The sequence below is a fragment of the Cimex lectularius genome, unplaced genomic scaffold (assembly GCF_000648675.2).
Source record: "Cimex lectularius strain Harlan isolate CLEC.00 unplaced genomic scaffold, Clec_2.1 scaffold113, whole genome shotgun sequence".
Taxonomy (NCBI): domain Eukaryota; kingdom Metazoa; phylum Arthropoda; class Insecta; order Hemiptera; family Cimicidae; genus Cimex; species Cimex lectularius.
This window is the reverse complement of record NW_019392858.1, coordinates 357,259-382,891: the sequence shown is the minus strand read 5'-3', so window position 1 is coordinate 382,891 and position 25,633 is coordinate 357,259. Positions and strand designations below refer to the sequence as shown.

The following is a 25,633-nucleotide window of genomic DNA, read 5'->3' as shown; positions in this document are numbered from 1 at the left end:
ATAAAGCCTATTGTCTACATTCATTGAAGGAGAACCCTCATTTGTTCTCAGAATCCTGTTTGTTCTTACTCTTTCTGAAACGTCCCGGTCGTGATCCTCCATTGTAAACTTTATAAGGATACCGTAGCAGATCTAAAGTTTCGGTTAAAATTTGCAAAAACAATTTTATTTTTTAGTTCAAACGTTTGTTATTGAAAAATATATGAAATAGATTCCTTTTGAAGTAATTACGGCGTTGAGTTATACACTTCTGCATAACATGGAAGTTGTGCGGGTTCTAAACCAACTTACTAAGTTTATCATTTAATTTTTTTAACATTTAATTGTTATTTACAACTACAAATATTGTATGAAATAAATTTATTAGCCCTTTTAGACTTATAGTGTAATTAACTTATTGAGCTTTGCACTAAATGACGTTTGTATCTTTTTCTTAACAGCATTTAAAATACATGTATAGTTATGTTTATTTATCTAAATTAATAAATAATTTAATTTTTTAAAATACTATAGTTCGTAATTTTTTATGATAGTAATATTTTTGTAGACTTACAATGTAACATAAAACGTGTGTGTGGTGATTATTGACCGTTAATCGATAATTATTCAGAATCGTGAGATGCGGTCTGGTGTGATGTAGATTTCAGAAAAACATTTTCTTTATCGTGCCAACGTTTCGATCTTTATTGAGCCCTGAAGATGATCTCAATAAAGATCGAAACGTTGGCACGACAAAGAAAATGTTTTTCTGAAACCTACATCACATCAGACCGCATCTCACGATCTCTGAATAAGTAACATAAAACGTATGACGCATTATAGTTTTGTTTGATTCCCTACGAAATAAATAGAAAATTGATGTGTGATGTGACAGTATATCACAATAAACATTTGGATTTTTCCCTTCGAATGAGATTAGGCATTTCTCACTTTAGCAACTTTTCTCTATTTTACCGATTTTTGCTAATGGATTTCCGGAAAGTTTTTCGTTTCTTTTAATGAATTAAAAATTCTTCCTAGTGGTATGGCTCTTAGATCTACATAGTTCAGGAATGCCTTTCCGAGGTACACGGCTACTTTCCAAGGCTCTGTGTTGTCCCAAGGCTTCCGTTTGACCAAGTATATCTGTTTGTTGTCTGAAATTCCTGACCTGGGACTCACCTTAGCACTAGACAATTTGTACATCCCAGTTTTCTAGTTTTAGGCAGTTTAAAATAAGGCTTGAGTACATCTCGTAAGCTTGGAAATTTTTTAGAGCTGCTTGGCTTTCTGAAAGTATTATTATAATTCTTGAGATGTTTGTTCTTTATTTCTTGAACGCGTTTCTACAGCTAGCAATTCTATTTGAAAGATATTTAAAGTTGAGCCGGGTGTGTAGTGCTCATAGTTAGGGCCCTTTAAGTTCATTCACATACTATTTTGCATCTTTGAGTCTTATACAGGGTGAATTGCTACTCGTGCTACAAACTTCTCCAGTAGATTCTTCACCCTAAAATGAACAAAAAAGTTCATATTGTCCATGGTCCGNAAATGGTTGAGAATCGGACCATGGACAATATGAACTTTTTTGTTCATTTTAGGGTGAAGAATCTACTGGAGAAGTTTGTAGCACGAGTAGCAATTCACCCTGTATATACTATAGAAGTGCTTCAGGTTTTTCTTTACATTTAGCTCTCTTTTCAATAATTATTTTACGTCTAAGTCTAATATTATGAGTTAGTTGGTAAATCACGCCAGTTATTTTAACTTAGTAGAATATTTTCGTATGGCACGCATTTGCTAGACACTTTCTTTCCACTCTCTTTGACTTCTCGTGTCTTGTGGTTTCTCTTAAGGTATTCATTCTACGTTAACCTTTGATCAAGAAGTTTTCGTAATTTCTTAATTTCTACAATGGTTTATTTCTTGGAGCACGGTTAGAGCTGTGAGATTAAGCTTCTTTTTCCTGAATACGAATTTGGCTCTGATTGTTTTGATCTTATGTGCGTACCTTTGCTTGTCAAATTATTAACATGGGGATTGATTCCAATCATTAAATAATTTTAATAAAAAGCAACAAATATTTTATTAAACACAATATTATTGATTATTAAATCATAAAAAACATTGTTGACGAAATTCATTACAAATAACTATATTTCGATTACATTAGAATAATAAAAGATCACAATATAAAACAAGGCTTAACAAAAAACCGATTCACAATTCTCGCCAATTATTAGGGAACTGGTAGGTTGTTCAATATTTTATAAATAAATGGTAGGCTTGAATCAATAGACTTGTTACAACAATTGAAAAAGTTCATAAAATACAATGTTTAGTATCTTAAAAAATTTATAGTGAAAGTTATATGGCTGGTAGATGGTATCACAGAAAGAATTTAGTGTTCTTTACTTAATACAGTTGGTTCAGTTATTTAGGTCAATCTATATATCATTGTTCTGAGTTTCCCTACTGTTACTCATGTAAAACTTCAATGCTGTATTAGCCGCTGCGGTGACGATCCTACTTTCGCAGGGATTTTCATCCCAGAAAGGTCCCTCGCAGCCCAGAAGTTCGAAACAGGAGTATCTGATCTCTCGGGAATTGGGCGAACAGCAGGCAACGATGGCCCAAACGCACTTCGATGGCTCCTGATTCGTGTCGTTGGTATTCACTCCCAGTCTATCTTCCAAAGAAGGTAGTGCATTTGTTGTGTTGCCCGAAGGACCAGGAGTCGGTCGGGGTAAATCGGAAAAACACCTTCCGTCCGGCTTTTGAAGGTAAATTACGTGGTGCACTTGGATGATCGGTGGCAGGTATATGGTCGGAAGGTACCAAGGGATGCTTCGTTTTGTTACGGTTTTTTCTGACTTTGTTTGAGCCTCTTCGTCCGCGGTTTGGCTAACTGGCAGGCTATGGCCGACGCAGCAGGCGACAAACAATGATACGAGCAGTACGTATTCCATCTGAAACACAAAAAATTAATTAAATTCACTAATTTCGTGGTCCGCTTGACCAATTAATATATTACAATTAATTAAGGTTTTTAGTTGAAATAAAAAAGTCAATGGCACGAGCGGGATTCGAACCCACGATCTTCGGCTAGATACGCCGCTGCTCTATCACTCGAGCTATCGTGACCTCGATCCACTCGGACGTAACTTCCCATCTCAACCCCGCCTTTTTAATTTTCCCTTCTTTTTGGCATTTTTCAAATGTGTAATCGGATTGGATTCTCGACGAAAATGGCAAAAAGGAAGGGAAAATTCAAAAGGTGGGGTTGAGATAGGAAGTTAGTGTTCGAGTGGATCGAGGTCACGATAGCTCAAGTGGTAGAGCAGCGGCGTATCTAGCCGAAGATCGTAGGTTCGAATCCCGCTCGTGCCATTGACTTTTTTATCTCAACTAAAAACCTTAATTAATTGTAATTAAAATTAATCATTAAATACAAAGCAAAATAAGTGAAATTCCAAAAGGCCGAACTAAAACCTAACGCTAATGGTTGTCTGTTATTTAAATAAATAGGAAAGAGTTTTTTTAGTTAATCAAGAGTTTCATTAACCACCCCAAAAATGAGTGTATCCCTCGATCCGTTTCTTTAGCAGAAATTACGCTGGATAATAAAATACCATGTGAGATATTATTAAATGTGATGAAGTATACAAAAAGTGCATTTAAATTGGCCAAAAGGAAGCGTTTTAACATGATGAACCGTAGGGTGCATTTATACGCTTAGGTCGTAGGTTCCAAGCCAGTCATTTGTCCAGGTAGAGTCGGACTTATCGTACATGGTTCTCCACATGGATGAGAACATTGTTGAGGTATAGTGATGGGAGCGTTTTCTTGTTTAGGGTGAATGTTATGTACGTTGATTTTTTAGCTTGGTTTTGTTATTTTTGATTATCCACGTTGGAGCCATGATTCGTGGATATGCAAGATTTTTTGAGATGACTGGAAGCTATGACGGGATCTTGATCAGGAGAAACAATAGCGTGATAGTGGTAGGTGTGATTTATAAATTGAGTAGAGCAGGGGGGACCTATTCCTATTCCGTGTGGGACACATGCTAGAATAGGTTGGATGAGAAATGAAGTTTTGTGGAACACTTTTAATAACGATCGTTACGGTAGGATCTTTGGATAAGTTAATAAGTGGCTAGTAGGATGTTCTTGAGCTTCCAAAATAGTACAGATTGCTATATCCGGCCAAAGGCTTAGTGTTGGTATTTGCAAAGTACATTGTTCACTTAAGTATGCTAACAGACTCATAATACATCAGAGAAACATTTATTAAACAATGGGAGCTTTTCAAAATTTAAAATCAATCGCCAGTTATCCTTTTATTTTCTTTTATGTAATTAATACTTAATTAAATTTGACTTTTTGTTGGAGAAATGCTGATTTATTAATTAGTAAGATGTTTCTCATTGTGGTCTGCGGGTTGATGAACCTGTATTTTGTTTGTTACCACCGATCATGTGGTCTGCCTATCCTCACTGTTTTATCATGTTTGAATATTCATTAATTTACATTTTTACCGGTGGTAGTTATTTCTTTTAATTATAACTTTTTTATAATGGCGTAACTTCAGAAAAGTTCAATATGATGAAATTCTTCAGATAGTCGAGGGAAGTTGAATTGTCCAAAGACTTAAAGTTAGGTAATGAAGTTTAGCGTTGTCTTATTGTAATATAATGCTTGTTGACAACCTTCTAAACCAATGGGCATAAAATATTAGATTTATCAATAAAAATAGCACTTTCATAAAACCTTGACTGCTTTTTCAAAGTAAATTTAACGAACGCTGGCAGTTAAATTTCAGCAATTAAAAAAAAGCTTGTTTTCCCTGAGATTTATGATTTAGGGTAGCTATTTTCACTCACGTAAATGTTCGATTTGATAGTGTTGTCACTTTCTAGATTTGACCATTTTTAAAATTTCTGTCTGGATATTGGCCTAGTTTAATTGGAGCCTGTTTCTCATTAGTGTTTAATAACTTTTTAGTTTGTAAAGAGAACTGACTAATTTTGTTAATTTCGCGTAAACATTTTTCACATATTTTTGTACTTCCAGTTCACGGATTTCAACCAAACTTGTTTTGGCGATAAGTGGGTCAAAAAATATTCGACCCATGTCCGACCGTTCTTATCAATGGGTCCTACTAGCTGAGAAAAAATGTGAGCAATTTAAATGATTTTAGCTAAATCAAGTTTTTTTTTTAAATATGGGTTTCGGTTGGAGTTGGGCATTTATTTCAAGATAATCATATATCAGCCAATTCATGTTTTTACGTAGGATAAGATAAGATCGTATAGAGATCGTATTAAATGTGAAAAAATCCTACATAAAGAGTTATAAAAACCAAAACACGCTTCCAGTAAAAAAAAGTTTAAAAAATTTAAAAAATTTTTTTTAAAAACAGTGACCAGATTCAGTAAAGCTAAAGTTCATAACAATCCATTTTGTTTAGTGGTCTGATTGACCAAATTACTTCTTTCAATTAATTATTCTTTGTATGTTCGGTCTTGATTGAAATGAAAATGGTTGAGGTCACGAGCGGGTTTCGAACCCAGCTGAAGGTCTTACACACAAAGAATAATTGATTGAAGTTCATAACAATGTTTATATTTTTCACATCAACCTCAGGTCAAAAGTACATAATCTACCCATTGAAAAACTAATTGGTGACCGTATGAAGTAGAAAATTAGATGAAAATAAATGGTTTTAAATCCAGAAACATAGTCATATTCGTTGCTCGCAAAAACCCTTGATACCAATTTTTGTGAAAAAAATTACTTTACTTAAATTTTTTTCCTTCCAAACGCTAACTTACAGAATAATTTTAAAACATTTTATACACACACGTACGTACATACATGTATTGTCACTTAACCTAAATTTGGCACGTCTCAGGGTATTGGATATTCTACTGAGGGCCTGCCATCATTCGCGCTAATAAATACATTCACACTTACTAGTTATTATTAATATTTTTATTATTATTATTTTCAGTATTCTAATAGTTTTACCAATTTTGTCATTATATACTTGGTTTTTATGTTATAAAAAATAAGTACTTCCTCAAAAAACGGTCAATAGTTTTTCTACGGTTTTCTAAGCGTTCAAGATTTATTTGTATATCCCAATGAAGTTTGGTTCTTTTATGAAATCCTCAACTAACAAAAATAATATTGAACTAACAAGTTTTTATGTTGTTGGAACATTTTCTGTTAATGTGGCATTCGTAGCTGGAAAATGGGAATTTACATGTCAAGGGATTTGCTTACAGTATGAGCGACGATGTGGACAACAGCCGTAATTCCTTCAAACAAATGACAATTGTTCCAGGTGACAAATTAGTGTTATCAGATAAACAAGAACATTATTAATTTGTCATAAAATTGCAATGAAACATGCTTTTCAAACAATCAATTATAGAAAAAAGCCGTGTTACATTTGAGATTTTTAATTAAATTCAATCTCAATGTTAATTATCGAAAAATGTTCATGCTTAACACTTAGAATATTTGTTTCGTGTTACTGGGGAACAAAGATTTTCGAAAGTTAATTACAAGAGGAATTAGTTAGCTTAGAACGATCCACTTAGTGATAGCAATATCTACACCGCATTAACATACTTTGCGAACATTTTACGTTGCTACCCTTAACTTTGTCGGCAAGTTGAAAAATAGGGATGTGGGTGGGACCGCTCAGAAATATACAATTGCTACTTAAAGTGTTACATCGCAGCACATTTTTCAAGTACCTTATTTTAATTCTTAAAGAATCTAAGTAAGATTTATTTGAGCATAGAACGTATCGGTGCTTGAGAATGACAACGGACCTTACAACTTATAACAACTCCACTTACGTTTAAGTTTTAAGCACGTAAGAAACTTTTTCAAGTTTGTCGCTTAGTTTGGTCTATTATTTGAGCATTTGAGTATATACTGACGTTCATCACACGGGATTTACTAGCAATCATTTTATTCAGTGGTTGTTGTAAAAGTCGTAAATATACTTATTTTGAAAGGAAAAATTCAGAGGAAAATTTATAAATATAATACGTCCAGATTGACAAATAATAAGTCTGTGGTGTTTAGTGACCGTTAATTAGAAATTATTTGGAGATCGTAAGATCGTGGGCACTCTCAACACGACTCACAATAATGACACATCTACACAGAAAACAAACACTTCGAGCCCTGAAGATGATCACAATGGAGATCTAAACGTTGGCACGATAACGAAAATGTTTTTCTACAACCTACGTTACACCAGACCGCATCTCACGATCTCTAAATGATCATAAATAATAAATATTCTTTCTATGTAAGGTCTTGGTTGAGATAAAAAAGACAGTGTCCAGAGCAAGATTCGAACCCACAACTTTCGGCTAAATACAGCGCTACTCTACCACTTGAGCCATTGTGACTTCGATCATCTCAGACACCAACTCTCCATCTCAACCTACAACCGTTCGAATTTTCCTACTTTTTGCCATTTTTCAAATGTCGTGTAATCACTGATGCTCTACCACTTGAGCTATCCACTCGGACACTAACTTCCTATCTCGATAGCTCCTAGATCGAGGTCATGATAGCTCAAGTGGTAGAGCAGCGGCGTATCTAGCCGAAGATCGTGGGTTCGAATCCCGGTCGTGACATTGACTTTTTTATCTCAACCAAAAACCTTAATTAATTGTAATAAAAATTATGTTAAAATAAAAAATTTCGACATACATATAGACATTCAAACCTATTTGGATGTACTGGAGCGAAGATGGCTGATCGTCAAAATCCGTCCGAATTTCTCTTGAACCAATGATGCTATCAAAAAAACAATCAATACGTGTTTAATATTTTTTTAGTCTAGTTTCCAATTTTTACCTTTTTTTGGAGAAAAATTAACAAATATTAAACATGTATTTTTACATTGCTTTCAGCGAACAAAATCCTTTCAAATGATGGGTCAGGATGTATAGGTTCGTATTTGAAATTTTGAAGTTGAACTGGGCCTGGTACCCTGTATAATTTTTTCAAAAAGGTGAAAATTTGAAACTAGACTAAAAAATAATAATGTATTGTTTTTTTATAGCATCATTGGTTCAAGAGGAATTCAGCCGGACCATCTAAAAAGGACCCCCATATAATAAACAATATATACAGTTGTAGACGTAAATAAATGAAGTAAAAACATTTCTGATTCACATGACTTTCATGAATTACAATAAAACAGGTCATTATTGACTATATTGATACTCTCAACACGACCCGCAAGAATGGCACAATTACACAGAAAACAACCACTTTGAGCCCTGAAGATGATCTCAATAAAGATCGAAACGTTGGCACGACAAAGAAAACGTTTTTCTGAAACCTACATCACACCAGACCGCATCTCACGATTTTTGAATAATCATTGACAATATTCAATATAATTGTACATTAATATCATTTATAAAAGGGTTCAGCTGCCAAAAAAAGGGGTAGTTTTATTGCAAACAACTATTAATGTAGGAAAAAGATCCTTCTGTCCTATTTCTTGTATGTATGGCACAAGTAGACGGACCAGACCCGGCCGTTTAACCTACAAACTTTCCTCCTGCGGGAGCACGGGACAAGCCAGTTACATTTTCTCCTTCATCGTAATTCCTGTTATGGTCTTAAATATTAAGGCATAAGTGCCAAGGATAGGCTGAAGAGAATAAGGCTAAATGGATATGAACAAAGTGCACTTAAAAAGTTCCTTCCGTCCTTTAATCCACGGAAGTCCTTTTCAAATGTTTATGATAGGTTATAAAAGAGGGGCGAAAGAATTGTTTTCGAAATCCATTGCGCTCTTCAAGCCATATGAATAAATGTCGTTGAACGGGATGACCCGGTTTCATGCCTTGAGGCGAGTACCATTCTGAATCTAACTACAGTGTCATAGCCCATAATTCAACTAATTGTAATCATTATAAATGATCCATTGATTCAGATTCTTTCCATTTAACTTTTAATTAGACTGCCTTCAATTAAAAGGTTAAGGTGCAAAAACTTATTTAATCCCACTTCGTCGAACTTATGTCAAAATTTTACTCTTTTTCCTTATATTTTTTTTTTTTTTAAATGAGTGATGGGAGGCAAAAGAATAATTCTCACGGAGGTCAGATGAGGGAAAATCAAATTATTGGTATCAATCAACTTCTCATAGATTAAATATGAAGGAATTTTTTACATGCCTACCTACTCTACACAAACAATTGAGTATAATTCACCAATAATATTATGAAGCAGACAAAACCAAATTTTAAAAACTTTTACAAAAGTTTAGAAAGAAGTACGCTGTAAGCAGACAGTAGCAGTTAGTACAATGATGTATATTGTATAGTTTTTAAGCTGTAGGGCAGCTACTATTTCCCATCCAAAAATCTTTTACTTTTACATATAAAAACAAGTAAACCTTTTTTAAAACAACGCCTTCAGTGAAGAATGTTGCATCAAATCAAATTTAAAAAAAATACGCGTACGAAATGAGTACTGATAAAAACGAATTTATTTCAGATTGTTTTATGTTTTATTAGTAATAGGATATTTGCTCCTGAAATGAGGATTAGACAATAATCCAGCTATATTTATTTATACGTATAGAATATCAAAATTGTTTTTGTAAACCTTGAGAAAAATCCATTTACGTTTTAGTAGTCAGTTGACCAAGTTACTTCTTTCAATTAATTATTCTTTTTATGTAAGGTCTTGGTTGAGATGAAAAACTAGTGTCACGAGAGGGATTCGAACACACGACCTTTGGCGCAATACGTCGCTGCTCTAACCACTTAAGCTATCGTGACTTCGATCCTCCCGGATACCAAATCTTCATTTCAACCTACAACGTTCGAATTTTCCCTCTTTTTGCCATTTTCAGATGTTGTGTAATCAGGATTCGATTTTCAGCAATTTATAAAGTGGCCACGGGCTGCTGTTTAGTGAAGTGATACTTCTTTTAGTCATTAAATATTAATTCATTTACGTTTTAGTGGTCAGTTGACCAAGTTACTTCTTTCAATTAATTATTATTTTCATGTAAGGTTTTCGTTGCGATAAAATGCTATTGAGTAATGAGAGGTGAAGTTCTTCGATTACTTAATTTAGATGAAACTTTCATTTAAAAAGAACTGTATAATAGTTGAAACTGGATATGAATGATCTTGTTGAAACTAATCAATACATTCAAGTACACAATAAAAAACCTCAGGCCCCGATTTTTAAAGAAAATGTTGTTTCAAAGAGCGGTGCAAAACAAAAAGTCTCCCTATGGAAAACCTGTGAGCCGGAGGGTGAGTCGTCCCATTATTGTCATTCGCCTGCGAATCAACCACAAGGTGGAAAAGTTCACCATCGAGAAATCATCGATTTACCCTCTGTTGGCTTAGGGTAAAAACGAACAACTCTTTCTTGGTTATAAATTGTTTGGGTTATAGATTAATAGAAAAGAGCCAACCGAAAACTGTATCCAAGTTTAATGGGAAATTAAATATTCAATGATATGCGGTGTATTTGCTTTTCTCGAAAAGAGAAAACGATGTCATCCGTGTATATTCTTTCATGTAAAAACTCTTCGGTAGAATTTATTTTCCATCGGATTCTAACAAATTTGCAATCACCTTTCATTGAGTAACTTTAACAGTTTTTCATAAAAATAAAAAAATTAATTTAAGTAAGTATGAATTAACCATTATTAACATTAATCTTTATGTAAGGTATTGATTGAAATGAAAAAGTTACTGTCACAAGCGGGATTCGAACCAACGACCTTCGGCTCAATACGCCGCTGCTCTAACCACTTCTGCCATCTTGACTTCTGAGAAGTGAGAAGTATGAAGTGGCCACGGGGAGCTGTTAGTGAACTGATAGTTCTTTTACTTATTAAATATTAATCCATTTATGTTTTAGTGGTCAATTGACTAAGTTACTTCTTTCAACTAATTATTCTTTTTATGTAAGGTTTTGGTTGAGATAAAAATTAAAAAGAATAATTAATTGAAAGAAGTAACTTGGCCAATTGACCACTAAAACATAAATGGAATAATATTTAATACTTACACACTTAATACACTTCATAAGTCGCTGAGAATCGAATACTGATTACACGACATTTGAAAATGGAAAAAAGAGGACAAATTCGAACGGTTGTAGGGTAAGATCGAGAGTTGGTGTCCGAAAGGATCGAAGTCACGATAGCTCAAGTAGAGTAGCGCCGTATTTAGCCAAAGGTCGTGGGTTCGAATCCCGCTCGTGACACTAACTTTTTCATTTCAACCAATACCTTACATAAAGATTAATCTTAATTGAAAGAGAAGTTATTAGGCCAATTGGACCACGAAATGCACTGGATTATTAACATTGTTTAAAACCGTACGACCATAGATACAAAGTATAATTAATGAAAATTATTGCAAAATTTTTAAAATATTTTGTTTATTATAAATTTGTTGTAAACTCAGTCCTTAATGATGGCGTAATATAAGTAGAAGCTTGGCACAACTATAGTGTAGTGTATCAGTTGACCTTTCGATCCGCTTCAACCTAATTAATGAAAAAAGTATTGTGGATTCATGCGACCCTTCGTTAGGTAAGCTGTACGACAGGATTTTTCTTATTTGAGTTTTATAGCAAATTATTAAATTTTGTTTACGTTTTAAGTCAAATATTAATTTTTATATTTAGGTATTATGGAAAATAAACAAATAAATACAATTATCTGTTTTTTTGCCAGATTCATCGTATGCTTTGGCTAAGCATTGCGGTTTAGAAGTTAATTATTATCAAAGGATTTCTGATTATAGAAACATAAAAAAACTACAGATAGATTTTTTTTATTTAATTAAAAAATACTGCATTATCTTTTGGTGCATAGAATTAACACGAACTGAACGCATCGTGGAAAAAACAATTAGGTCGTTTCTTTGTTCGTATAATTGAAGTACAAAAGAACCGGTTGAAAACAATACCGAAGCGTTGGATTTTAAAGGAAAATCCGACGAGAATTTTCCATTTCTAAAAGCCAGGTAATATTAATTAGTTGAACCTCTCTAAAAACTTTAATTGCTTCCATGTTCTCGAATAGGACTGGAAATGTACAGGGGGCCCCATTTATCCGAAAACAGTTTTATAACTCAGTAAATCCCCGTTGAAAATCCTTTATTTCCCGTGTGAATTTATGATATTACATATACAAGCGCGTCGAAACTTCACAAGTCCTACTTGTAAAATAAAGAAATCGGAGATTCAACTGGGAATTAAATTTACCCCTTTTTGTTATTTAAACAACAACAATCCTCTCTCTATCGTTTTGTAAACATTTTCAGGCTTCAAATAATTTGCATAAACGGTGGTTGTCTTTTTCGTAACTGCCTTTTTGCGGTTTGGCGCGAAATTGCTTAATTCTACAGAGCAAATACAAATTAATGGAATTCCGCGTATTCACCACCGGCATATCTAATTTAAAAACGAGCATTTTTAAAATTATAATAAACAAATATAAGATAAAGGTGTAATAGCTACAACTTTATTTGTCTTTTTCTCCCCTCTAACGAAATTTATTTTCAATTTTTTTGTATAAGGCAATTTTAGGATTGGAAACAGTTTTAAATTATTTCGTTTATTTGAGAATACACAAGTGGAATAAATGAATAAATTACCACAAGTTAATTCAGTCAGACATGTTTATATAGGAAGAAGAGCTTTTTAATAACTGATGTTCTCTCATTAACATTAAATATGACTTAAATAAACCAAGAACAAGTGATTTATAAGTATAATATTTTTGTTTTATTTCATATGTTTATCTTTAACTTCATAGTTATGCACATCATACACAACCAGCAAATTCGATCTCAATTTTGTGAGGAAGCGTTTGGCAGGACTAATCTCTTAAGAAGTCTCTGAACCATATACTTTTCAGTCATTTCCGGGGCAATTGTGGTCATGAAGTAATTGTACTTTTGTGTTAGTGTCATCCTACATCTTATTCTTAAAACGTATGTACACGTGAAGATTTGTGTGGAAGCAATTAGACTTAAAACTTTGGATTGAAAATTTTATCATCTTTGAATATTGAAATTGAACCGATCCGTAAATTTGGCTTCCTTACAGGTTTGAGTATGTATATGTCGAAAATTTAGATTTTAATTATTCAGAAATCGTGAGATGCGGTCTGGTGTGATGTAGGTTTCACAAAAACATTTTCTTTATCGTGCCAACGTTTCGATCTTTATTGAGATCATCTTCAGGGCCTGGGATTTACAAACATTTTTTACATTTAACAAATACATTTAGGATGTGGAAAAGTGAATTTATACAATGCAAAATATATTTTTTATATATTCAATCAAGGTATTTTTACTCACTCAAAGTTTTTGTCTTCTGTGTAATTGTGCCATTCTTGTGTGTCGTGTTGAGAGTGCCAGTGAGATTTTGCTGTTTTATGTTTATTTACGTTGGATTTTGAAGGGATGGGGAAGAAAGTCGGTATAGAAAATACATTTTTGTATAAGGCGTCGGCTTCTTTGAGGTGAAAAGAGCCGACGAAGGGAAACAATGTGTTCGTAATGGTTCGGCCAGATTATCCTTTCAGGATTATATAGAAAGGGATAAGATAGGAAAAGGAAAGCTAAATCGTTGGAGAATTAGACTATGAAAAATATTTGATGTGTGGAATGTAATGTAATGATATATGTATGTTATCTGTATTGAATTTGATTAGTGATATTGGCGTAGCTGCGACTGGGTTTACATGTATCTGTTCTGTAATTGATGCTGTGTTTATCTCTGTTGATATAAACCATTTCTAAGAAATTACGTTTATGTTTGTTTTGTTCTGTATGTAATATTTTTGGATTTTTGAAGTCGAAACATTTCTAAGAAATTACGTTTATGTTTGTTTTGTTCTGTATGTAATATTTTTGGATTTTTGAAGTCGAAATTGTGTTGGTGTTCAAAATGGTGGGTAACGTGTGCTGTTGGATTTTGCTTGTGTTTTTTTGCAATCATAGATATGTTGCTTTACTCTTAGATTTTAATGGAAATTTTTATTTTTGGTTCAGTAAGTAGTAAAGCTTTTTAAATCAATTGACTTTTTTTAACCGTGTGTGCGGATGCCAAGTTAGTCTCTTATCAAATGAAAGTCCCAACTAAGTAAATTTGTTGGATTGAGAAAAAAAGTATTGCTTGGATTAATAGAAGGAGAGGGAGTACCTTCTCTTGGAGATGTGCAATGATGGTGGGTTGCGAATTTGAGGAGTTAAACTTTATGCACCATTTTTCAATTGTTGTGCAACTGGTTTTGCAATGTAAAATAAGCTAGTGTGTTAAAAGTGGTACTCGTCAATATGGTCAATAGGTATCATTTGCATATGTGTATGTGCACCTCCATCTGGGGGCAGGAAAAAATTGTGTGCAACACCTGCAATCACCTCCCTCAGATATCGATCCTTGGTTTTTTTGCGAAAAATCTCTCCTTGAGGCAAGATTGAACAATCAGATAATAGCCTGGGTGAAAATGACGAATATGGATACAAGGACGTCGGGCTATTTTGTTCCCTAAGCACTGCAGCCTACTGGCTTATTGAATTTTGCTAGTTCAGTAGTTTTCTTTGTAGCCCAGGTTATGTCTCTATTGATCGGTTGCTTCGCATTGGAAGATGATATGGATGCTGTTTTTCCTTCTCATTGCATAACTTGCAAATGGGATCATCATTGAACATACCCATGCTAGAAATGATCAATGATGGAGTGAGTGTGGTGTTCAATCCTTTTTAAAAAGATAGTTCCTACTCACAGTAAGTTGTTTGTCATACATTAGTGAATTATCGGAAAAAGGTAGTAAAATTTTTAAACAAGAAGGTTTTAGAATAGCTTTTAGAAGTACGGGTTCACTTAAAAACATCCTCTCAAAACCTAAAGACAAAGTAGACAACTTGGCAAAAAGCGGGGTTTACCAACTCAATTGTAATGATTGTGATATTAAATATATAGGACAAAGCGGTAGAGAAATAAAAACAAGAGTAAAAGAACACTTGCCTAAATCGAGCAAATTTTCGGAATTTAAGGACCATCTAAAAGAAACAAAACATAATTTCAATTCAAATTTAAATACAAGAGTGTTACATAGTTTCAACAAAGGGAAAGAACTAGATTGGTTTGAGAAATTTGAAATTAAAAAATGTAAAATTGAACATGGTGATAAATGCATTAATAATATAACAGATTTTGATCTACCTCCCATTTTAAATATGTACATAAATAATATCAAACATCCAAATAATTAATCTAATTATTTTAATTGTTATTATTTTTATAGTAATTTAATAATATTAAGTATTTACTAATAGAATATTTATTTGTGTTATAATTTTCGCGTTTCGCACGTTCAAATTGAGCGCCTTTAAAAAAATCAGCTGCTAATTGGAACGTCGCGTTGGCGGAGGTATCAGCGGGTTCACTTTGGCAGTTCATGTCGAGAGACGTGGTTTTAGAAGTCCTTCAACCTGATTATGAGCTAAAAGGCTCGATACCCATGCTATGTAGATGTTTTCTCAGATGCTACTGATCTGGATATAGTTCTATCACTCATCTGAGTTTAGCCCTCTCTAAATAGTAGTGAGTCTGTCAGTATAGGCCTGGGGTAAAAAAAGATGTTAGTTTTGATAATAGTATCACATGTCAAACTTTTTCGAAGTCGCGTACACTTTCTACTGTAGACAGAGATAATCTGTAACTATGTGACGTTGATGAATAGTAGAATAATGAGCTCGTAGGCCTAATCGATGGTCTGGTAAAATGAAAGGTACAGTGAAACCTCTCGCTAAGGCACAGTCATGGTGTCACTAATTTTGTCTTCTTTAGGGATGTGTTCTTTAAGTAAAGATTCATCAAATGATATTCATAGCGTCATGCATGTATATGTACAGATATAACTTTAAGGTGTTGATTTCGATATAAATATACAGATCTTTTAATATTTTCCCTCCTGGCCTTTTGTCAAGCTTGAATTTATTAGCTAATGCTCTTTTATAAAAACTCCTCTTTTCTAAGATTCAATTACAATATTCTTCCTTTTAAAGTGTTCGGCGGATAAGAACCATGTTACATTAAAAAGTTAGAACTTAAATTGAAATCATGCAATAAAATCCACATCAATATGAAAGAAACACAAAGTTATAGTTAACAGATTCACTTCAATTCAATGAATCTGTTAAAAAATCCGAAAAAAATCTGGCCTGTCCCATAGTCAGATGTTTTCTGGATAGTTACAGACTGTATGATGATGACTGTAGGCCGACAGTGCCTTTGTCCTTAATTTAGAGTGTCTCCTAAGTGGAGGTGTTAAATTCATTGAATGTGAATCTATAACTGACTATTAAATGGAAGTGTCTCTAAATAAAGGAAAAGTTTCACCATAATTCTTTGGTGAATTAATTTAAGCAACGTATAATAAACGATTAATTAAACACTGACTAATGATGTATAAATTGTATGGCCGGAAAATGTCTGCGGGGTTTCCTTTCACAATGCGCTTGGCTAAAAAACTGTACGATCTATTTTTTAAATTTTTTCTTAACAATTATCACAAATATGTTACAGAATAAATTACAAAATCTAATTTTTAAGTTCCATGTCCTCAAAATTAATAGTACGTATTTATTAAATCCACTAGTTTTCGTGGTCCGCTTGACCAATTAGTATCTTTCAATTAATTAAGGTTTTCAATTGAGATAAAAAAAAGTCAATGGCATGAGCGGGATTCGAACCCACGATCTTCGGCTAGATACGCCGCTGCTCTACCACTTGAGCTATCGTGACCTGGATCCACTCGGACACCAACTTCCCATCTCAACTCCACCTTTTGAATTTTCCCTCCTTTTTGCCATTTTTCAAATGTCGTGTAATCTATTTGATTCTCGGCGACGAAATGAAATGGCCACGGAAAGCTTTAGTGAAGATATACTTCATTTTAACTTATTAAATTCAATAGTTTTCGTGGTCCGCTTGACCAATTAATATCTTTCAATTAATTAAGGTTTTTAGTTGAGAACGTATTTATTCGAGAGTACGTATTTATTTAAAAAAAGGTAGAAGAGCAACGATCAATCTTTGTTGGCTCCCCAGGACTTAACAATGTCAAATGAAACAAAAAGTATTAAAAAATGCCTGTCATTAATTTTTCTTCTGCATCATTGAAATTAATTACGCTGGATAAATTTTAGATTACAATAGTGAGTTAATAATAAATTTCAATACGACAGATATTGGCCAATTTCTTAGAAAATTCGTGACGAAGAGGGAAAATGCGGTTGTGAACAGTGCTACAGTGAATTTTAAAAAAGGAAGATCGTGCTGTTCATTTGGCATGATTGGAGGGATTCCTTTAGTTCTCACAATGTTCTAAATGAAACGTATTACAAATAATTTACCAATAATATAAATAATTTGTGTAAAGTTGCTGTTAAGAATATATTTTTACATTTGGAATCGATGTACTTCTCGATAGTGCTTAAGGATACCAGGCAAGGTGCCAAAAAAGAGGGCGAGTGATGTAAATAATGCCCTTTTAAGTAGTTACTTAGCCTGATGGAAGACAGTTTTCACTGGCTGTAGATTCAGAGGCAACAGATTGCAATCTGACATAGAACTCTCTTCACCCAGAGGCTTGGGGTGTTACATCCTTTAGAACCCTATTCACTTTTAGGAAAATCTACTGTATTGCTTGTACAGCAATGCGGGCACATTGGATGTAGATAAATGGAAATTTCCATTTCTTAATAGAATTATCACTGACAACACCATATTTGCAACAGCGTGAACTACTAAATATAAAATCGGTCATAATAATAAAAAGACTATAGTAAAATACACATTAAAAATTTTTTGGTAAAGATTAAACATGCTAAATAATAATCTTATTTTCAAATATAATTAATGTATTGTACTTTTGGGGCTTAGTAAAAGTAGACTAGAACCATGCCATAAATTGTGCATGTGACAAGTAGTAGCACTTAATTATACACAAGGATTTTCACGATTAATAAAATCAATTTGATTATTAAAAATGCTTTTTATACAAACTGGACTAATACGTTTGAATTGTTCTTCTTGTTCATTCAATCTTTTTTCCAATTAATTTTCAACGTTGTAAGAATAAAGCAATCTGGAGAAAAATGCTTTGGTGTCTTCCTCAAGAGAAATGATAAGGGGTGGAGCACTTATTGTTCTCAAGGCGGTTAGGGCGAACAAGGGTTGTCTTCTTGACATCATTAAAAAATGTGTTAAATTAAATGTTAATTTTCGTTTTCATTTACGTTTAAAAATAATGAAATGTATCACTTTTATTTAACGTGATGTCATGACATTTATATTTTTGACTGGGTTCTTTCATTAAATTTATGTTAAACTTCATTATTTAACAATTAAGTAAATATGTCATATTCCATTTGATTTCCAGATGATTTCTAATGTTTTTGTATAAAAATAAATACGAATATTTTGATCTTACATATGAAATATTAAATGCAGACATGAACCAATGCTAAAAATGATAGGTCGGGTTCTTCCAGATAATCCGCAGCCCTTTTGGTGAATTTTTGATTTGATTTAAGTCTCGAAAATGTGTGATACAAATTTTTTTGCATTATTCAATAATTGTACGCAAACCCTATTGACAAAATATAAAGAACCACGTATGTCCAAATTTGATATAATTCTCTTTCAAAACTAAATTATTTTGAGTTAGAAAACGACGGTAAAAACTAACATATTTTAACATTTCTATTTATTTTTGCTATCTTTTGAAATAAACAAAACACATGTATCTTGTAATTTAAAAAAATCAGCAGTCAATCTCTTCAAAATACCAAATAATACTTGACAGAAAATTAAATATAATGATTTGGATCGTAAGAAGGAGATTACATAATTATCATGGATATATATGATCCAAGTTTAAACTGTTTTTAAAATAAGGTACAATAAAGATCATATTCTTACGTAAGAAATCGTTTAAAGAATACAACCATAACGATCAAATAATTCAAGATTCTCCAAATAAACATATAGAACATTCTTGTAATTTAAAAAAATCCAGCAGTCACTCTCTTCAAATTACCAAATAATACTTCACAGAAAATTAAATATATTGATTTGAATCGTAAGAAGCAGATTACATAATTATCATGGATATATATACGATCCAAGTTTAAACTGTTTTTTAAATAAGGTACAATAAATATCATGTTACAATTAATTAAGGTTTTTAGTTGAGATGAAAAACATTAATGGCACGAGCGGGACTCGAACCCACGATCTTCGGCTAGATACGCCGCTGCTCTACCACTTAATCTATCGTGACCTCGATCCACTCGGATAGCTCAAGTGGTAGAGCAGCGGCGTACCTAGCCGAAGATCTCGGGTTCGAATCCCGCTCGTGCCATTAACATTTTTTCATCTCAACTAAAAACCTTAATTAATTGTAGTATATTAATTGGTCAAGCGGACGACGAAATTAGTGAATTTAAAGATCATATTCTTACGTATGAAATTGTTTAAAGAATACAACCATAACGATTAAATAATTCAAGATTCTCCAAATAAACATATAGAATATTCTTGTAATAAAAAAAATCCAGCAGTTAATCTTTTCAAAATACCTTATAATATTTGTCAGAAAATTAAATATAATGATTTGGATCGTGAGAAGGTGAATATATATATGAACCAAGTTCTGTTTTTAAATAAGGTACAATAAAGATCATATTCTTACATGAAAAATTGTTTAAAGAATAAAAGGGATTTATGAGGAAATATTTTTAAAACGGTGTACATGAAAACTGGTCTCTTATTATACAAACGACAAAATTTCATTGCCTCCGAACTCGTGTTATTCAAATCGGTAACACAATCTAGAACATGCTGCGTATCTTGGGATTATTACACTGTTCTGTCTACTTGTATTTGTAAACCAACAATGCCTATAGATGTAAAAATTTCATATAAAGATTATTCCACGGATTGCAAAACTCCCAGAAAGTATTGACAAAGCATCTTATAAAGAGAACTTTGGCCGTTTTTAAGTGATTATTTGCGGCTTCAATGTTGATCAAATAGTATTCTAAAGGATGGAATACGATGTAGTTACTGACTTTTGGATGCATTTTTAAATTGCTAAATGTACATATACGTATTTGCTTTTTTTATCGCTTAGTACTACCTGTGGTGATGCAATAGAATTGTAAGTTCGGACCAACTAATCCGGCCAGCTATTGCAGAAATATGTAAATTATAATTTTTTTTTTAAATTTCCTTAGGGTTATAGTCCTTTTTTTACGATTTGACTACCTTTTGACATATTTCGCAATGTAATTGCTACTTAAAATAGTGAAAAAGTGAAAGTAGTGCGTGGCCTGTATAACAAGGCAAAAATACTAATATGGTAAAAATCAAATCCCTGTTATAAAATAGAAAAAAATAAGAAAATTAAAATCATCGTATTTACAATTAGGTATTCTAGTATAAGAAATTCGTATTTCAAATAACTCCATATTAGTGCTAACTAGCCAAAAATACTAATATAGAAAAAATCAAATCCCTCTTGTGAAACTATCTAAAAGAGAAAAAATAAGAAAATTAAAATTATCGTATTTACATTTAGGTATTCTAGAATAGGAAATTTGTATTTCAAATAATTCCTTATTCATTATTGTTAATTGGACGTCGTTATTTTTACTCTAATAATTAATAATTTTTCAAGCAATTTATAAAATAATTCGTAAATTGGAAAGTTTAAAACTTATGTATTTATTATAATAATTTAATAATTACTAAATACAGAGTTGCTACATTTATCCAAATATTATCGCGTATTTTTTTGTCTTCCTGCCTGAACTTTCTCGTTTTCGTAATTTATAAACCCGAGTGATCAGATACAGTCCAAGGGCGTAAGGCAAATTACAACTTTCAAGGCTGGGTAGTGAGGATTAAGGATTTACCTGTATTACTTTTTTTAATTCGCGTGCTAAACCTAGAAAGAAACAAGGAAAATAACCTGAAAATAAGTAAAGTACGTATTGTTACACCTGTCTGTAAATTTGCGAGGGGCTCTGTTTAAATAATTGAATTTTGTGGACGGATTGAAAACAGAAAATTACAGTAATTCTTGTATTCCTTTTTGGCAGAAAAAAATGAAAAGTGGGTTCGATATATTGCGTGTCGTTGGCAACATTGTGATCATCCTTGATAAACTAGGTCCGCCGAGAGCTTTAGCCTCCATGTTTTGATAGGATGCGTTTCGATATTGAGCCTTTTTCAAGGATCGAACACCGTCTTACTTCTTTTGATATTTGAATTTATAAAATTGACTACAGGTTTTTGAAATTACAAGTATCTTTTATGTATATCGTTAAATTTCAATAGTAAGAGAAAAATGATAATGAATATCTGAACGAGCTCGAATAAAAGAAGCTCGGAAACGTTTCAAATTTGTTGAATAAATATGGCTGTTTAAAACAAATATAGCTGTTGAAAGTCTAAAAAGTCTTCTTTATAACTAACACATTCTGAATCAAAACCTCAACGAAGGAGGAAGATATGTATATATATCTGAGAGAGAGAGAGAGAGAGAGAAAAGAGAGAGAAAGAAAGNGAGAGAGAGAGAGAGAGAGAGAGAGAGAGAGAGAGAGAGAGAGAGTGAGAGGAGGTAACATAGCGGTGGAGAGAGTGAGAAAGAACGGTTAGTTAATGGTAATGGTAATTTTTTAATAAAAAATGGTAATTTTTTGACGAAGGTATGGTACTTTAAGTTCAGCCAATAAATTCTAGGAATAATTTCTGACGAAACATGTATAACAATACATTTAAATCCAAGAAGGACAGTACATTATACTTTTTGACAATGTCGTACACTGCCGGTCGTGTGTTCAATTCAACGTCGCCTCTGGAATTTCTTACCCTCTCCCCTAAACAATATTCTGTTCAATGTTCTTTTATCAACGTATGTAAAAAAAGTAACACCATTAAAAAAATATTTTTTAGTCAGTTTAGTTCTTCTGCGACTATGTAAAAAAATACTGTGTCTACTGCATTGCAGACACAGTAACACGCAGAGAGAGAAATTGGTATATAGGTAGAGAGAGTGAGAGAGAAGAGAAAGATGTTGGGATTATGAGTGGATACTTTAAGTCTGATTGTACTTTATTTGACGTTATTTTGTGTTCTCGCATACACTAGACCATCCCTTAGTAGGTCGATTGGCCATGATTAAGTCTGCTGTTAATTAAATTAAGGTCATTAATTATTCAGGTTATAAATTTAATTAAATAATGCGGTTTGTTGTAATGAAAAAACAAAGACTTTATTGATTTTTTTAAATTCATTATTACAAACTAATACAAATTCTTAATTGAATATAGAACATTTTTGCACATTTGTTAACTGCGAATTTAAATGCAGAAATGATAACTATTCAGAAATCGTGAGATCCGGTCTGGTGTGATGTAGGTTTCAGAAAAATATTTTCTTTATCGTGCCAACGTTTCGATCTTTATTGAGATCATCTTCAGGGCGTGGGATTTACAAACATTGTTTAAATTTAACAAAACCATGTAGGATTTGGAAAAAAAGTGAATTTATACAATGCAAAATATATTTTTTATATTCAATCAAAGTTTTTCTACTCTCTCAAAGTGTTTGTTTTCTGTGTAATTGTGCCATTCTTGCGTGTCGTGATGAGAGTGCAGTAAGATTTTGCTGTTTTATGTTTATATACGTTGGATTTTGAAGGGGTGGGGAAGGAAGTCGGTATAGAAAAGACATTTTTGTATAAGGCTACCCACCATTTTGAACACCAAGACAATTTCGACTTCAAAAATCTAAAAATATTACATACAGAACNACGACACACAAGAATAAGAAAACAAACATTTTGAGCCCTGAAGATGATCTCAATAAAGATGGAAACGTTGGCACGATAAAGAAAAGGTTTTTCTAAAACCTACGTCATACCAGACCGCATTTTACGATCTCCAAATAATTATTAACTAACGGTCACTAAACACCACAAATTAAAATTATATTTGTTGAACAAAGATTAAGGCAACATGTTGGATTTTGTTTTTATTTCACCTTCCTTAGGGTTAGATTCTCTGTCAGTACTTAGAATTATTTTCTCTTATCAACATGTATAAACATTTTTTCTCCCTTTTTGTCATTTCTTATACTAAATACAAAGTTTTTTAATAAATAAATAAATGCGTATAAGAAGGCGTATAAACAAATTTTTGTATAAGAAATGATAACGTAAAAGATGCCATTTACAGAAAACATCATTATGTTGTTTTTACAAAAGTGTTATATATATTTCAATTTTAAAAAGTTAGGCTTAAAATAAATGAACATTTAGTTGTATTTAATTTATATTGAACAGATTTGTTAAAAATCATCTAAATTTTCTCTCTGTGATGAATGAGCTTTAATTTTTAGAATATAGATTTTTGTCAATTATACAATTTCAACTCTGTATTATGATGAACTAAGTAGACTTTAAATAGGAGAATTGAAAGCTTTTAAAGCTAAAACGTAAAAAACGTCGTTATTGAACTAAATTATCCCTGAAAATTATTAACAAGGTGTAGATCTTTCTTTTTCCACTTTGATTTTCGCTTTTCCAGAAAGCCTTTTCCGCCGCCGCTTGGAGTATTATGAGGATGAAGAAGGGAGGTCCAATTAGGTTTTAAAAGGAGCCGCGTAATTAAAAATAAACTAAGCGACAGTTACGCAACTGGAAGGTCCAGAACACACTTCATTATTTTATACAGGGAAATTTATCGCTGTAAGCCCGAGGGGAGGGTCTTCTTTTAATTAATTCCAAATCTAAATGATTATAATATCCCCCACCGCGTCGGATAAAATCCTAGAGACTTTTCGGATTTTACAGTATCAAATCTAGGTCAATTTAATTAATTACAATATTGCTGAATTCTGTTGGTGCCGTGCTGGGGAATTGTTTGAACCAGGCAACTAATGGACTTTTACAAGTTTAATCAGAATGTGTCTATTCTTCGATCGTATGGCCAATTGGGACGGGAGAAAAACGTAATAATAAAATATTTATTATACCGATAAAAATTATACAGGGCTTAAAATCAAGTCTAAATTAGATCGTGATTATAATCGGTTTTTGTTTAAATTCAGGTCAATCAGGCTGAACAGTACATTGGAAAAAATTAATCTTTTTATGTAAGGTTTTGGTTGAAATAAAAACGTTAGTGCCACGAGCGGGATTGATTGATAGCTCAAGTGATCAGGGGCGTTTGAGCCGAAGGTCGTGGGTTCGAATCCCGCTCGTGGCACTAACTTTTGCATTTCGACCAAAACCCTCACGTAAAAAGATTAATTAATTGAAACGAGTAATTTGGTCAATAGACCACGAAATATAATGGACTGGAAAAAATAACACCAGGGTGTCCCCCAGGTTTGTCAAAAACTACTCGTTTTATTACTAAACCGTAATTTTTTACTAGTTCTACTTTCAAACATTGCTATAACAATAAAAATGGTTATGCTTTGAGTATATTAATTCAATAGTAGAAAAGTCTAGTCATAAACTGGTTTTGTAGTGATCCGGATTTTGAGCAGTAATCCTTATAATCGGGCTTCCCAGCTTATCTACAATCTATACTGTATGCGTCACAATCTGCGTAATAATAATTCGATTATAAGCTTAAACGACACAGGTAAAAAAGTGATATAAAGAAAATCTATTATAGTGTGAAAAAATTATGCATGGCCTCAAATCATCCCAAACATTAGGACATGTGTTTAAGCACTGCGTAATTTTTTCTTCAATTCAGGTTAATCATACACTGAACGGTACATTTGGAAAATACGTCAGTTTTTACCCATAGATGATCTAAGCCAAAATTTATTCATTTACAAGGAATATTTTCTGGTTTATTCAAAAACTAATCACCGTATAAAAAATTCTAATATTAAACAGTATATTTTTTTTGTAGCAAGGTAGTAAAATGGTCTTTCTTTATATCGTTTTGGTCAAATGGTGAAAAGATAAATAAAAGAAAGAATGTCTTCTTCTTCCACACATTGAAGACAAAAATATAGCCAATGCTTTTAAGTCAAAAATAAATTTTTCTTTAGGTAAAATATTTGATGGCGTTAAAGTAGTATAATTGCCCAACGCTGCCCAATATTAATTTTTGACATAAATCAATGGTGAAGTTTGTTTTGCAGTATAATTACAAGAAGTAAGTGATACATTTTTTACAATATATACAATATCTAAAGTTTTTCTAAAGTAATCTTGACTTCGCTTTTGCCATTTTTCATAAAATAAAACAAACTTGATGAATCTGAAAAAAAGGTGTAGACTACGGCTTAAAAGAATTTGTTTTTAAATTATAATTGTTGCAATCCTTGAAAATAGAACATAGGCTGAAAAAATTGTTTGAATTTTTTTAGGTTAGTTTCTAAGAAAACCAGGGATCACATTAGAAATTTGCCACCCTGAGATTATGTTTTGTGACTAATGACAATCAAAGAAATTATTAGTAACAGTACGAAATTAATAGTAAAAGAGCAAAAATTAAAATCTAGAAAATAAA

General features: G+C 32.5%; 2 protein-coding genes across 3 annotated transcripts in view; one reads left to right on the top strand and one right to left on the bottom strand.

The window, feature by feature from the left end:
- The window catches only part of LOC106669491, a 230,460-nt gene that overhangs the window by 51,166 nt on the left and 153,661 nt on the right, over positions 1-25,633 (top strand). The gene's annotated exons all lie outside the window — the stretch shown is intronic.
- The window catches only part of LOC106669492, a 35,972-nt gene continuing 12,376 nt past the window's right edge, over positions 2,038-25,633 (bottom strand). For both annotated transcript variants that reach the window (XM_014399014.2, XM_014399013.2), the window contains exon 2: positions 2,038-2,948. In XM_014399014.2, coding sequence (XP_014254500.1) covers positions 2,427-2,948 — 522 coding nt within the window. In that variant the 3' untranslated portion in view covers positions 2,038-2,426. The remainder of the gene's footprint in view (positions 2,949-25,633) is intronic.